Below are 16,843 nucleotides of genomic sequence, written 5' to 3' on the forward strand. Positions count from 1 at the left end.
AAGCCTACAATAGTCCCCCCACAAAATTTTAATTATTTGCTCATGGTTCGCAAAAAAAAGTTCAAACCCAGATCAGCTGGAGATGAATAATAGTCTTGTTACCAATCATTGGGTATCTATTCTAAAAAAATCCTAAACAACTCTGATCAGAAATGTCCGTGCTGATCACTAAGATAAATTCCAGTAGATTCATTTTAATATTGTACATATTGATTTAGAATGTGCAATGTATTTTAAATATGTAAAGTTAATTCATTCCAAAGTTTCAGGTGGACAATTGAATAACCTAGATAATTAAGAATTACATTTTAAACCGATACATTGACACCTGCAATGAATTAAGATCAAACAAGGAAAAACATGTTTCAGTAGTTCAATTTTATACAATTCAAAAAAAGTCATAAAAACAAAGGATGCAAATTTCTCTGGCATTCAGACACCTCTTGGACACTTGGAACATCTGAAGTAGTGTGTGCGCAGAAGTTGGGTTTTCTCTAATTTGAGTAAAATGTAATCGTTTGCATTATTGATGCTGTTAGTTTGTATCAATTTCAAAGCAGATACTGCTTTGAAACTATCTGCAGTATATTCAAATACAAATAGTTGATTCAGTATAGATTCCATTACTACTTACGAATAATTATTCTTTTAAATGTCTACGTGGGCAGATTAAGACACGTTTATCCACAGAATTATATGCTACATTTCATGAAGATGTTTTTACAGTAGAACACTACATTTAAAGAGTATTCATGCTATGTAGTGGAAGTAAAGTAAAACAAGCCACCTTATTTGGAATGGGGTACCACCAATTTTCTTCCTTAAACTAGTAACTAGATTTTTATTTCATATTACAATAAAAGTCATTTATAGATCCACACCCTGCTCCTGACCACTACTAATAAAGTCTCACATTCTAATTTCCTTAAAATACTCGTCAGTTATTACCCTATCTTCTCCAATGTCTTTGTTTTCTACTTCAACATATTTCAATCAATCAAAACATTAAGAGTTCTCTTGCATCTATTTCTAAAAATGCCCCACCTCACTCAGCATAGATATTAGCATAATTGAATTAGCTGTTGGCCTTTGTTCGCACTCAATCACACATTCAACAACTCAGGATAGCAGGAGATACTCTGGTTCACTGTCCAGAAGTTAACTATCCGATCCACTCATCTCAAAGCCCAGCTGCTCTGATAAAAGTACGCCTACCTCTCCCAAATTCTCCTTCAATGATCATACTAACAGGTTTGTTAAAATATAGTCAGAACAAGCAGTTTGAGATGAAATAGAAAATCTTGCCTTGAAAATTACTTGGGATTAGTGGCCGAGATATTTTAAACTTACAGTGCTTCCACAACATTTAAAAATTAGTCTCTTAATCGCTGTATTACATGAAAAGCCCCTCAATATGTTCTTGCCTCATTCTTTTTAAACTCTAATGTAACACCCTTATTTCTTCAAGGAGATTGTTACTCAGTGCTATTCACCAGCATTGCAAATGGCATTGCACGTGTTTAAAACATTTCACACGATGAAATTTAAAGAATTTCTACTTTTTTCATTTTATCACTCCTTGAAATCCTGACAAAGTCACAGGGTTCCCAGGTTATATACACAAAAGTAACATTAGATTTTGGCACACAAGAGTTGACAGGGTAGATTTTTTTAAAAATAGAATTTTCCTTCTATTCTGAAAAATACCAGCAGAATTTGAAATTAAATGAATTAGGACAAGCTTTCCAGTAGAATTTATTGCTAAATCATCGCTTTCAAATATATTCCCCGTTCTGTTCACAGTGACACCTACTGGATTTCAGGTGCACATAAGCTTTCTCTTGCATTGTTCCCCTTCAATCATTAAAAACAGTGGGGTGTGATGATACAGTACTGACCTAGTGATCTGCAAATTGTACAGGCTAGAAAAGATTACAACCAAAATACCATCTATTGATGCAACAAATATGTATCTGAACAGCACACATGCTGTACCAGAAACAAATCTCAGCTGGGAGGGGGAGCGGAAGAGAGGTAATTGAATCTGTACTTGATAAAATAATTTATTTTCCATTTACATCAAAAGTAATCACATTGCTTAACAATGTGGTAAACCATCCAACTGTATTAAAGGTATGTATTTACCTCATCCTTACAATTATGTACAATGTTTTAACGCTCCTTGAGATGTGATCATGCCAGTCTATCTTTTACAATGTTTTAATTTCAGAACATTCTGCAGCTGAATAAATACATTAATCAACTCCTGCTTTGAAAAGGTCTACAGTTAAGACTCAGAAAAAGCTTGTCTGGCTGCGAAAGCAGAAGATGGTTCTTCATTATTTGCATTAGGTGATGCAGTTGCCTGGATGTCAGCAGTTGTCATGGAAACAGGTGCAGTATCCAAGATGAGAGCAGGGGTTTGTTCAGCAGGCGGTGCAGAAGCAGAAACACGAAAACCAACTCCTCCTGGAGAGATGGCTGAAACTGTTTCAGTTAGACCAGCCTTTGCCTCAGTAATCAAGGATGATTGAGGGGTAAACCTGGTCGGCATTGTTAGAGGGGGCAGTCCAGGAAGTGTTAGTGGCGGCAGCTGAGCAGCTGATGGAAAACCTAGGAGGAAAACATGAGAATTACTTCAGATTTTGCACTCTTATAATGTGAAAAAGGATATGTGCACAGCATTGTGTCATTGCAACTGAATCTGTAACCATTTTATGATTATGATTTCCAGAGAATGGAATTTGTCACATGGATATTTAACACGCCAATTTAAAAAAAAAAGGCTGAAAACAGAAAGCAGTTTCCAATAAAGTGATAATAGAGTGCTGCAACAGGACATGTGTTGACACATTAACATGTTTTTTAAAATTTGTTCATGAGAGCGCTATTTGCAAGGTTAGCAGCTCTTCAGAAGGTGGTGCAGAGTCCATCTGCCCACAGTGCCGTTTAAGAAGGGAGCCCCAGCGATAGAAAAAGAACAATGATACAGTTCCAAGTCAGGATGGTGTGCATCCCAAGAGAAACTTGCAGGTGGTGGTGTTCGCATAAATCTGCTGTCCTCTAGGTGGTAGAGGCCATGGGCTTGGAAGGTGTTGCTAAAGGTAGCTTGGCAACGTGCATCTTGTGGATGGCACATACCACTGCGCACCTGTAGTGGCGTGAGTGAATGTTGAAGATGGTGGATGAAGCATCGATCAAAAGAGACGCTTATCCAGGTTCAGCTGGAGTGTTGTCGGAGCTGCATTCATCCAGTATTCAATCGCATTCCTGACTAGTTCCATGTAGATGGACAGGCTCTGGAATTTAGGAAGTGAGTTGTTCACCGCAGAATTTCAAGCCTCTGACCTTCTTGTAGCCACAGTATTTATACAGCTAGTCCAGTTTAGTTTCTGAACAACAAACTCCCAGAATGTTGGAGGTGGGGGAATTCAGTGATGGTAACACAATTAAACATCATTGACAGATGGTCAGATTCTCTTGTGATGACTAAGATGTTCTTGTCACGAATCAGCCCAAACCTGAATGTTGTCCAGGTCTTGCTGCATGTAAGCAGGGACTGCTATTCGTACTATATGCAAATAGTACCGAATACTGTGCAATCATCAGCGAACACCCCCACTTCTGACCTTGTGCTGGAGGGAAGGTCATTAATTAAGCAACTGAAGATGTTGGGCCTAGGACACTACCCTGAGGAACTCTTGCAGTGATGCCCAAGGTTGTGATGATTGGCCTTTGACAACTACAGCAGTTTTCCTTTGTGTCAGGTATGACTCCAACCAATAGAGTTCTGGTACCCATTGACTTCAATTTTGTTAGTACTCCTTGATACCAAACTCAAGTCAAATGCTGCCTACATGTCAAGGGCAGTCACAATCAACTAGCCTCTCAAGTTCACTTCTTTTGTCCATGTTTGGACCCAGGTTGTAATGAGGTCTGGAGCTGAAAGACTCGGACGGATCCCAACTGAACATCAGCAGGTTGTTGCTGAGCAAGCATTGCTGTACAGCACTGTCAATGACACCGTCAGTCACTTTGCTGATGATCGAGAGTAGATGTTGGAGTGGCAATTGATTGTATTGGATTTGTCTTGCTTATTGCAAGCAGTGCATACCTGGGCCATTTCCCACATTGTTGGGTAGATGCCAGTGTTGCTGCTATACTGGAACTGCTTGGCTAGGGGTGCAGCTGGAGCAGAATCCTTCAGGCCAGCACACCAGTATGTTGACAAGGCCCATAGTCTTTGAAGTTTTCAGTGACGCAAGTAGTTTTTTGATATCGCAATGGAGTTAACCGAATTGACTGAAGGCTGCCATCTGTGATGCTGGGGATCTCAGGAGGTGGCAAAGATGGATCATCCACTCAGCACTGCTGGCTACAAATGCTTCAACTTGGTCTTTTGCACTGATATGCTGGGCTTGCTCATCATAGAGAATAGGAATACTTGTGGAGCCTCCTCCCCCTGTTTGATTGTCAACCACCATTTCTGATTGTGTTGTAGCTGCACCAGGTTGGCACTACATCTTTAGATATGCATGCTGCTGCACCTGGCATGCTTTCTTGATTCCACTGGCTTGAATGTAATGGTAGAGTGAGGCATATGCCAGGTCAAGGAGGTTACAGATCTGGCTGAGCACAATTCTGCTGCTGCTGATGGCCCAAAGGACCTCATGAATGCCCAATTTTGAGTTGCTAGATCTATTTTAAATCTGTCCCATTTAGCAATGTGGTAGTGTCACAACATATGGAGGATATTCTCCTCGTGAAGATGGAACTTTGTCACCACAAGGACCCAGAGGTGCTGACTCCTGTAGTTACTATCATGGACAGAGATTTCCAGGACCGGTAGACAAGGGTGAGGTTAAGTAGGATTTCCCCTAGTTCTCTCTTGCACCACCTGCCATATGCCCAATCTGGAAGATATGTCCTTCAGTTGCTGCCAAATGTGTCAAAGTTTGCAGATGACACTAAAATGAGTGGTAGAGCCATGTGTGCAGAGGACACTGAAAGTCTGCAGAGGGATATAGGTAGTTTGAGTGGGCAAGGTAGAGTTCAATGTTGATGAATATGAGGTCGTCCATTTTGGTAGGAATAACAGCAAAATGGACTATTATTTAAATGGTAAAAAATTGCAGCATGCTGCTGTGCAGAGGGACCTGGGTGTCCTTGTGCATGAATCGCAAAAGGTTTGCAGGTGCAGCAACTAATTAAGGCGGCAAATGGAATTTTGTCCTTCATTGCTAGAGCGATGGAGTCTAAAAACAGGAAGGCTATGTTGCAGCTGTGTAGGGTGCTGGTGAGGCCACAACTGAAGTACTGTGTACAGTTTTGGTATCCTTACTTGAGAAAGGATGTACTGGCACTGCAGGGGGTGTGGAGAGGAGATTCACAAGGTTGATTCTGGAGTTGAGGATTAATTTATGAGGAGAGACTAAGTAAACTGGGACTATACTCATCGGAATAAGAATGAGGGAGGGGATCTTACAGAAACATATAAAATTAAGAATAGTTAAGATAGAATCAGGGAGGTTATTTCCACTGGTGGGTGAAACTAAAACTAGGGGTCTTAGCCTCAAAATAAGGGGGAGCAGTTTTAGGACTGAGTTGAGGAGGAACTTCTTCACCCAAAGGGTCGTGAACCTATGGAATTCCCTGCCCAGTGATTCAGTTGAGGCTACCCCGTTGAATGTTTTTAAGGCAAAGGTCAATAGATTTTTGAATAGTAAAATAATAAAAGGTTACGGTGAACGGGCGGGTAAGTGGGGCACAGTCCACAACATCAGCCATGATTTTACTGAATGGTGGAGCAGGCTCGAGGGGCCAGATGGCCTTCTCCTGCTCCTAGTTCTTGTGTTCGCATCCAACTCTTGTCTGTGGTTGTGCTACTGAGTCTTTTTTTTTTAAAAATTCATATTTTAGCAATTAAACATATAAAACACATAACATTTACAAAATAAAACCAACCCAAAACAAAACAACCCCCTCTCCCCTAGGAGTTGGCAGCAACCAGCTCCCTAAAATGCAATACAAATAAAGCCCCTCTCTTGTAGCACCCCTCACTCGCCGCCCTCAGAGCAAACATCTCCAAATACAAGAATTCCATTATATCTCCCAGGCACAGGGTGGAGAAACTGACCTGCACTCCAACAGAACCCGCCTGCAAGTGATCAACATGGCAAAGGCTAAAACATCTACCCCCACACCCGTCTGCAAGTTTGGCAAGTCTGACACCCTGAATATTGCCCCCAGTGGACTGGGCCCCAAGTCCACATGTAGAATTGCCGACATGGTGCTAAAGAATAACCCCAAAACTTCTCCAACTTTGGACAGGACCAGAACAAGTGTATGTGATTGGCTGGGCCCCTCTCACACCACTCACAAATATCCTCCACACTCAAACATCCGGCTCATCCTCAACTTCAGCAGGTGCGCTCTGTGCACTACCTTTAGCTGCGTCAAACCCAGCCTCGCGCATCAGGTTGAGGCATTCACCCTCCGCAGCACCTCACTCCACTGTCTCTCCTCCAGCACCATCCCCAGCTCCTCTTCCCACTTCATAGAATCTACAGTGCAGGAGACCATTCGGCCCATTGAGTCTGCACCGGAAAGAGCACCCTACCCTACTTAAGCCCACACCTCCACCCTATCCCCGTAACCCAACCTAACCTTTTTTTGACACTAAGGGCAATTTAGCATGGCCAATGTACCTACCTGCATATCTTTGCACTTTGCCATAACCCCCTCAAGAGACATCCTATCCTCCTCAAAAATCCTCCCATAAATCGGCGAGATGACCCCACTCCCTCTAACTCCATCACCAACAACACCCCCTCCAGCAGTGAGCAGGGCGGTGCGACTGGAAAGGTCAGAGAGACTTTATCCACAAAATCCCGCATCTGCACGCACCTGAAACCCTCACCTTGCGGCACCCCATACTTTGCCCGCAACTCCAAACTGGTGGCCCTCCCATCTCGGATATTTTGCATCCATCTTCCCAGGTTCAAACCCCTGGTTCCCTCGGCATCAACTTCGACCCTGTTCCCAACTTAAAGTGTTGCCTAAACTGCCTCCATAATTTCAGCGTGGCCACTACCAGCAGACTCCCCGAATACCTCCCTGGGGCAAATGGAAGCCGCACCATTGCCAAAGCCTGCAAACCCCACAAAAACCTGCTTCCATCTACACCCACAAAGCCTCCATCTCCCTACTCCAGTCTTGCACCTTCTCAGCGTTCGCCACCCAGTAATAGTATAACAAGTTCGTTAGGGCCATGCCCCCAAACTGTCGCCCTCTCTGGAGCACAGTCCTCCCAATCCTTGCTACCTTACCTCCCCACACAAATGAGGACAACAGCCCAAAGGTTTTCGGCAAAAAGACCGAAGAATAATAAAAATCACGGCAAAACGTTCATCTTAACTGCCTGCACCCAGCCTGTCAACAATAAGGGAAGGCTATCCCGCCTCAGCAAATCCACCTTAACCCTGCCCACCAAACTCATAAAATTCAATTTATGGAGCTCAGCGCAATCCAGAGCGTCCTGCACTCCCAGATTACTGAGTCACTCTTGATGATGGACATTGAAGTCCCACACCTCGAGTACATTCTGAACCTTTGCTACCCTCTGATGGAAATTTTCAAAGGGGAAAAGAACCAACAGAAATCACGAGAAGATTATATTCAAAATTACTTCCCACTTATCATGAAAATGGTTCAATTTCAAGTACCCTAGAAACATACCAGTGGGCGGAGGTATCACACCTATTCCTGGTAAGGTCACTGGAGCAAGGTTTTGTAGGGTGATATTCAAGTTGGGTATGTTGGGCAAATTAGGAAGTCCACCTGGTAATGGCATTAAACCTGCAAATATTAAAATTACATATAATTATCAATGTTAATAATGTGAATAATGCTATATATGTGGCACCTCTTTCAGAAAGCGTTATAGTGCTAACAATATAAATAATTGTTCAAATAGTACTTATTGATATAAAAGCAAAATACGGATATTCATGTTACCCAATTCATCACAACATTTAGCATAGATGATAGAATCCTACAGAATTGATTTAGCTTTCAAAAAATGAACAGCAATTAAAAATTCATAATGTTATCAACCATTTAAAAATTAAGTTACTTATGAATGGACTACATTATTGAAGCAAGTTACATGCCAATTTAAAAAAGAAATTGACCGCGCCGAGGACCTGGGTTCGATCCCGGTCCTGGGTCACTGTCCGTGTGGAGTTCTCACATTCTCCCAGTGTCTGCGAGGGTCTCACCCCACAATCCAAAAAGATGTGCAGGGTAGGTAAATTGGCCATGCTAAATTTCCCCTTAATTGGGAAAAAAAGAATTGGGTCACAATTTATTAAAAATAATGAAATAAATAAGTAAATTGACTCACTGTGCATCAAGTCCTTTTAGGTGAGGCCACTGAACTTGTATTATTGGTTAGAACATGGCAGGATGGTTTTGAAGTGAAAAATATTTTCAAGCTCCGTGTTAACCAAACATTTGCACAGTTAATATTCACCAAGTAGTCCATATTTTAAATAATTGTCTTGTGTCAGTGGAAGTTTCCAGTCTGGCACATTTTGAGAATATATTACGAAGTACATCGCCAGTCCATTTTGCAGACAAATATATATATATTTTTGAAATGCAATAAACCAATTAACATCTAGGTAGAAAACAAAATTTCCTTCCAGAATGACACCAATTCATGATTCTTATCCTATAATTAGAGACTTACCAGGTAGGATGGGGTCAGAATTTAGATTAGTTGGTACTGCACCTGGTGGTGAATTCACAGATGAAGGCAACAATGGAACTGTTGGAACACCTTCAAGTTAAAAAATAAAATCAAAATTTAATAAAGAAAGTCTCAAAATGTTTTGAATAAACAACTATTGATTTCCAGACTCTTGGGCAACAGAAGAAATAGGAAAAACAAAGCCTTCTTATAAAATTTGCAGGATATTTCCACAGAAACGTGTTATTCTTACACCAGATATATTGAACAGGTAGAAATTGTCCAAAAATAACTGCTGCTGGAAATAGGCAAAATTTACACTGTTAGCAGGTATTCTTAAGCAGTTATTCCTTTTTGTAATAAGCCAGAATACCATGAGTAATTGTGTATTGTTGGTTCAGTGAATAAAATATAGCAATGCAAGCTTTCACTGGTACACTATGTAGATTATGTACCACAGTTGGCTCAACTGTACAGAGAAGCAGAAGGAAGACTAGGAAAGCAAACTGGTCAGGCATTCTATAGTTAGGAAGGCAGAATTTTCTTCCAGGGTAGTAGATTGCATCCCTGGCACAGGGTCAAGGATGTCATTGCGTGGTTGCAGAGAGGGGGAAGAGAAAACAGCCGTGGTCAAGTTCCATATTGATATCAGCATCAGTAGAAAAAAGGGGGGGAAATTAGTAAAGAACCTATCACGAGGACCTCAAATGCAGTAATGTTGAATAGCGTTGCCAGCCTCCCTGGGCGGATCGCCGGGAAGCTCGTGGCAATTCCCACTCGCTGCAACACTTCAAAATATTTCCGGAGAATCGCGCCCCAAGTTTTTGCTTGGTCTGAATTTGGAAAGATTGAAGTTCATATGAAAGCCACAATATTTAGTTCAGGGCATAAGGAGATGCACCAGTCACAAATCTCCCCAAAGATAATTATCCATTCAAGTAGATACAAAAAAGCGAGTCAATTCCATAAAAGATGGTCAGACTACTTTTCTTTTATTCGTTCAATGGACGTGGACGTCACAGGCTGTCCCAGCATTTATTGCCCCTCCCCAATTGCCCTTGAGGGGCAGTTAAGAGTCAACCGCATATAGGCCAGACCAGGTAAGGATAGCAGATTTCCTTCCATAAAGGACGTTGCTGAACCAGATGGGTTTTTACGACAACCTCAACAATGGTTTCATGGTCATCATTAGACTTTTAATTCCAGATTTTTAAAAATTGAATTCAAATTTCACCATCTGCAGTGGCGGGATCTGAAAAGTGTACTCTAGGTCTCTGGATTACTAGTCCAGTGACAATACCACTACGCCACCCCCCTCCCCTATTACGGGGTTACTAATGCCATTGAACCATCGAATGCATCTAAAACTGATATCAATTTGTAATAGCAAGAGTGGCTCAACTCTCAATATTTTACATGAGCAATCATGTGGAATAAGAAATGGTCAACAGGATATTCCCTGCACAGATAACAAGAACAGCTGCACTCATACGATTGAGTCATTTGAGTGGGTCTTTTCGGATTAGGGAACTCAAAATGATGAGTAATCTAGAGGTTTTGGAAGAACACAGCTTCAAGTTGGCATATCAAAAACCCTCAGGGGAAGAGGAAAGATTTTAAACAAAAATATCAGAATGAAGTTTAAAAAAAAAAAGTAAATTTCAGTACTTGCGTAAATGCTATTAATTCATACCTGTATTAAGAACACGGTTAACAGACGGGGGACCAGTACCCAGTGAGAGTCCTGATAATCCCTGCTGGAGGTTGGCTGCAGCAGATGATGGGGTAACAGCAGATAGCTGAACCTGCAAAGATAGAAGTGCTTATCTGACCAGTATTCAACAAATAAACTTAAACTAAACCTGCAATAAATCACACTTAGTTCAAAATTTGAAAGTACACCACCGCAACATTTATTACAGAAGTAAACACAATGGCTTGAATTTTGTGATAGCAACATCAAAAACGGACAGCAATTTCTGAGTCCACACATGCATTAAATGCAAAAATCCAGAAGTTGCGGTCAATGATTCTATACTTTTTCCCCATAGGGTGGTGAATTGATATCAAATAGAAATCACTGAACTAATGAAAACTTGCCCTTTTATTAGTCTCGTAGAAAACCCATTGAAAGGTTAAAACTTTTTGAATGCGGTATAACCCAGGTTTTTAAATGGCAAAATAAGTTCATAATTACTGAACAGCCTCACTGGCCCTAAAGAACCAGTTTTTTGCAAAATGTTAAATCTCTCTGTTATGATAGAAACAGTTTGCTATTTCAGCTGTTACGGGGAAAAGGTGGAGGGTTGGCAGTGGGTGAACTGCTCGAGGGGGCCAGCATGGACATGGTGTGCTGAATGGCCTCCTTGTGTGTTATAACCAGTCCATGCTTCGACCGTAACCCCATCTGCATGTTCCAATCATCTATTTTGCTCTCTGCAAAATTTTTATTAGAATTTTAAAAATTGAGTGCAATTTATTTCTTGGATTGCTACCTGCAAGAATACTTCAATGTGGTTGACATTCCACCCTGTCTGATGACAAAACTGGAGCCAATATATTGAAACCTTTTAGCCCTAAACAACGTCATATGGACTCAAATGTTAATTCTGTTTTTCTCTCCACGGATGTCAGATCTGCTGTGTTTCTCCAGCATTTTCGGTTTAAAAAAAAAAAGATTTCCAGCATCCGCAGTATTTTGCTTCTATTTAAAACTTCAGTCATTATATTAAAATACTTTAAGCAATAACCCTCTGGAAAACAGCACAGTGCAAGTTTCCAATTTTTACTTACATAAATAACTATATTAAAAGCTTCAAGCAAAAAATAATTTTGTAGACCGATCATAATCACAGGGAGGATATTTGCAGCAAGGCTGGGCAGTATTATTGAAACACAATTACATTTTTAAAATAACATAACACCAGATTGATTTTGAAGATTGCAAAACAGGGTTATTGTAACACCAGAAATGTAGGTACGACTGGATAACTAGCTAGTGCGCAAGTAAATCCCCTACTTGAATTCTGCCAACTATTCTTTTAAATATTCTGTAAACTATTAATGTAATCTCACATTTTGTGCAAGGTAGGTGGATTGGCAACGGTAATTTGCCCCTTTATTAGAAAAAAATAATTGGATTCTCTAAATTTATTTTAAAAAGTAGTCACATTTCTCATCGTGTCAATTACATTAATTCTCACAATTAAAAATGTCTACACACTTTTCTACCTTCAAAGCTGTACAGCTTTACATGAATTAAAATTGCCAACTGAAATCCCTGCAGTTGTCTTTTCATTTTTTTTTTTAAAAACCATTAAAATGCAATGGCCCACCACATTTTTCAATTCCACATAAAAGTTTTCCAAATGTTTCAACTGCATACAAAATAAATATTCCTTTCAATGTATCTTCAAGATCAAATAAATCAAATATTACCTCTGTGAAACCATCTTTTAATGGACTGGCTGGTGTACCTGGTTGCTGTCCAGGAAGACTAATTTTTTTACCCTCTGCGAATGGACGGGTTGGAATTCGATGCAAGTAGCCATATCCAATCCCACAACCTAGGCTTAAAGACAATTTCTGTATGTTATTCACCAAATTCTAGAAGATAAATATTAAAATGAGAAACAAAAAAAAGCTGGAGCTAGTTGGCAGTCTGTCAGCGTTTGAAAAGTGAATTCACTTTTAAAATTTCAATATTCAATCTACCCAAAATGTGTTAGTTACAGGGAAAAGGGTTTCTACCGCAGTATTAGGCCCCTTTTATTTGTTTGTGTGATGTACGTGACGCTTATTTCCCATTCCAAAGTGGGCTTGAGATGATGATGGTGAGCTAGCTTCTTGAACTGCTGCAGTTCATGCCTTTTAAGTGCACCCTCATTGCCGTCTGAATGCTATGGACAGGATACTTTTGTCCAGAACTTCCTGGTTTTATACCAAATTCGAATTATTCCGTTTAAAATGAGTTTGCATCTTACCTGCCTTCTCCACCCCATGTAGTATTTGGCGTAATAACGACTTCGCGGCAGTTATCAGTGTCTGTATTGTACACATACAGCTTCAAAGGTTTTCCTTCATGTGTCTCGATCAGAGAGAAGAGATCTTCAGACTAGGGGAAATAAATTAATGTATTAGTAATGGTATTTTCTGATCCATTCAATGTGTGTACAAAAACATGTACCCAAAGTATGCTGATCAGAAGAGATATGTAAAATGTGTGCAGGAAATACTAGAGATCACTAATTCAGTTGGAACATTAATAGAGGGATGAAATGCAGCGTCAGCAAAACTAAGTGAAATTCTCCGCACAATATACACAAGTACCCCATCATTTCACTGACCATATACACAGGTACCCCATCATTTCACTGATATATGACGCACATTCAAGCTAGTCTCTTTTTCACAAATAAAGGTGAAAATATGGGTATTTTGAGACATACGCATAATTATCAATTTTTTTAAAAAGCATTCACGATTTTTAACTCTGAAATGTATTTATTTATTTTAAATTTAGAGCACCCAATTATTATTTTTTTCCAATTGAGGGGCAATTTAGCATGGCCAATCCACCAAACCTGCACATCTTTGGGTTTTGGGGGTGAATCCCACGCAGACACGGGGGAAATGTGCAAACTCCACACAGACAGTGACCCGGGGCTGGGATCGAACCCGGATCCTCAGCGCTGTAGACAGCAGTGCTAACCACCGCGCAGCCCCAACTCTGAAATTTCTAACCGAAAATTCTCTCTTCAGAGAGAAAGAAAACTTCCAGTCTTGATACACAATATGTAAATATATGCAGCTTCTCAAACTATTGCTGAATCTTTATGGTGTTGTTTGGTTACAAAAAATAATTTGTCAGAATAATCAAAGTTAGAAATGACTTGGAAGGTACCTCCATAGCTTTTATTTATGTTTAAGCTTGAAACCATATCATCTGTTCAATTTACCTCATTCATGACGGTATCTGCTCCAATTATATAGTCTGTGTGAGGTCGAAGACCAGCTAATGCAGCCGGAGAATTTGGTTCCACTTCCTGGTTAAAAATATAAGCATATTATGATAATTAAATTGTGTAATTATTCAAAAATAAATGATCCCTCCAATGTTGAGCTTAAAACAGTTACTCAAAACCTGCTCATACTAAGAGTCAGTCCACCTAAACAAAGAATTTCCAAACACATTAAAATACTGCAATCTACAATAGAATTTTCACTATTGCAATTAAAAATTTGAATAATTTGGTTCCAATAATCAAAAATTAATAACTTGTCAATCCGTTTTGTGCAAAACACATACCAGATTTCAGTGGCATGTCACACAGCTGCACTTAAGGATGGATCATTTCACCTAAACTAACAAATATCACAAAGCAAACTTCAGCATGCTTACTTCAGTGCGGTTTAAAGATTTGCAGGATTTTGAGTAAATTAATGGCGTTGACTCCAAATATTAGCAAAGCTCCAGCTGAAACCCTATCCTGAGATAGTCAAAATTACACATTCAACTCAATTACAAATCAAGGCAATGACAGGATGGTGATTTTCAACACAGCCTGGAGAACAGGTAAGCCTGAAGAACAGGTAAACAAATCAACAAGATCTTGGGCAATGGGTGTGAGGCATTTACTGCAGAAGATAAAACATGTCTTTTAGACAAGTTAGGGTTTATAGATGAAGGCAGATGTAAGGTCAGGAAAGAAATCATGGAGGTAGAAAAAACCTTAAAGGTCAGTTGCAAATGGCATTTACATTGGAAGCTGAAGACCATGGCTATGATCTCACCAACTCTCCTCCTGCCTCCCCCACCTGTGCAATCTCCCACGCAGACGCCTGCCGCCTCAAAAGATGGGCTAGCAGCCGACTAGCCTTCTCCCCATACTCATACTGAACACCCGACGAAAAAGGCCCACTGCCGTCCCTGTTGTCAATAGGCGAAACTGCGCCCGTTAGTTTCTTCCTTTCCGCTAACAGTTCCCTAGTCGGGGCCACGGAGTACCTCCGATCCAGCTCTATAATAGCATCTGCCAACCTCTCCTCCCCCTCAACTTTATCCCTGTGGGCCTTATAAGAAATGACCTCCTTCCGGATCAACGCATTCAATGCTTCCCAGAACGTGGAGATGGAAACCATCCCGCTCTGATTAAGCTCCACAATTCTTTATTATCTTCAATCGCCAATGATACCTTCTCGCAGAATTTTATATCTGCCAGGAGAGCTGAATCAAACATCTCTGGTCTCTGCACCCTTTTGTCCACATAAGGTTCAAAATTACCATTCTTGCGTATTCTGTTCCCATGACTCAGACAGCACTGACTTCCCCACCACACACACAAAAAGAACCCGATGTACATGGGAGAAGAAGGAATACTCTCCCTCTTTCCCGGTTGCCTAAACCACCATGGATCCAGAACCCCCCCCCAAATCCGATCCATAAATACCCACCCAGCTTCGCCATCGCCGACCTGACCACTGTCTTGGGTCTAGGCCTCTCCACCCTAGGGTCCAACACACAATTAAAACCTCCCCCATTATCAGCTGATCTGAATCCAAGTTCGGGATGGGCGCTAACAGCTTAACGAAGTCCGCATTGTCCTAATTGGGCGCATATATATTGACTAAGACAACTGATGTTCCTGCCAGGACCCCACTCACCATCATGAACCCCCCCCTCCCCCCACATTCTTAATCATATCTTGTCCTTCACCCACAGATGTGTCTCCTGAAGCAAAGCCACATCTGCCCTCGAAACCTTTTTGGTGCACGAACACCTGCGACCGTTTGACCAGACCATTCAGACCTCGCATGTTCCTATCCATACCGACCAACTCCACCTCCCCCCCCCCCACTATCCAGCATCCCCATCTAGCCCAGATCCCACCCAACTGCAGCCCCCTCCTCCACACTGCTTCCATTTACCATCATTCTTGCTAGCAGCTAGCATAGCAACTGTCACCTGGGCATCAGAAAAGGATACCACCCAAACTACCCCTCCCACACCTTACACTTTCAAAAGGTCCCTCCCCAGGTAACCCCCCCCCCCGCCCCCAATCGACACAGACCAATGCAAAACCAACATGTGCAGAAGACAACCAAATACTTGCACATATTGTATATACATATCACTTCATAAGTTCCCACCAAAAGAGACCCAAAACACAGAACGATCCTCCCACCCATCAACTCACCCCAATGTAAAATCAACATATGCAAAAGAGAAAAAAAAACCTATCAATTACAAAACTTGTATGTACATAAAAAGCCATAAAACAGAAAAAAATCCCAACGATAGCCCTCCCCCAAGCCATGCTCCTTGACTAAGCTGTCCGTCGCCTCTGGCATTGTAAAGGAAGGTTCCTTGCCCCTGAAAGTCACCCGAGGTTTGGCCGGGTACAACACCCCAAATCAGACCTTGCTCAGAAAGAGTGCCACCGTGGCCTTATTAAACTCTCCCTTCCGTTTGGCCAAGTTGGCACCAATGTCTTGATAAATCCTTCTCGGAGACCCCCGCCTCGATCAGCTGCTCGAACATCTTTGAAAAGTCAAAGTGCCCTTTCCATCTCTCGGATCATCGCACCTTGCGACTACAGCGCTTCTCCAAATGATCCAAAGTCTCGTGAAGAGGGATTACTGCTCCCTCAAATCGCCTTGGACCAGTCCTCCTGCATCTCTTGACACTGTTGCTGAAACTCCCCCTTGCTAAAGTCTATGAACTGCTCCACAGGTAATGTGGCAGACGATGGCACCCCCCCCCCCCCCTCTGCCATTTTCTCCATTAGTGCTGCACCACGCGTGTCCTCCAACGCCCGAGCTAGGGCTCTCACCGACTTTTGCTGGGTGTGATAACCCGCTGACATTCTGCACTGGGGGAAAAATCAGCACCCTCCACTCAATTCCCACTTTTTGCACAAAAAACACTGGGTAGAAAGGACCAAATCAAACTTCTCCAAACAGGAGCCACCTTCTGTGCGACCGATCAGCTCATGGCCACCAACGGGTTTCTTCAGAAGTTTCAGCGATTTCACTTTGTGAAGCTAGTGGTTGGTCAGTATGACGTTGCCAAACTTTTCTTCATCCGCCTGT

General features: G+C 41.5%; 1 protein-coding gene across 1 annotated transcript in view; it reads right to left on the reverse strand.

Annotated features, from left to right (window-relative positions):
• Positions 1-359: 359 nt before the first annotated feature.
• gorasp2 (golgi reassembly stacking protein 2) overlaps positions 360-16,843 on the reverse strand; it is a 75,980-nt gene continuing 59,496 nt past the window's right edge. Inside the window, exons 4-10 of the mRNA XM_072475835.1 lie at positions 13,711-13,797; positions 12,736-12,866; positions 12,191-12,323; positions 10,446-10,557; positions 8,753-8,842; positions 7,738-7,857; positions 360-2,613 (exon numbers count right to left, since the gene is read on the reverse strand). Of these exons, the coding sequence (XP_072331936.1) occupies positions 2,288-2,613; positions 7,738-7,857; positions 8,753-8,842; positions 10,446-10,557; positions 12,191-12,323; positions 12,736-12,866; positions 13,711-13,797 (999 nt within the window). The 3' untranslated portion in view covers positions 360-2,287. The remainder of the gene's footprint in view (positions 2,614-7,737; positions 7,858-8,752; positions 8,843-10,445; positions 10,558-12,190; positions 12,324-12,735; positions 12,867-13,710; positions 13,798-16,843) is intronic.

This window comes from Scyliorhinus torazame, chromosome 2 (assembly GCF_047496885.1).
Source record: "Scyliorhinus torazame isolate Kashiwa2021f chromosome 2, sScyTor2.1, whole genome shotgun sequence".
NCBI lineage: Eukaryota > Metazoa > Chordata > Chondrichthyes > Carcharhiniformes > Scyliorhinidae > Scyliorhinus > Scyliorhinus torazame.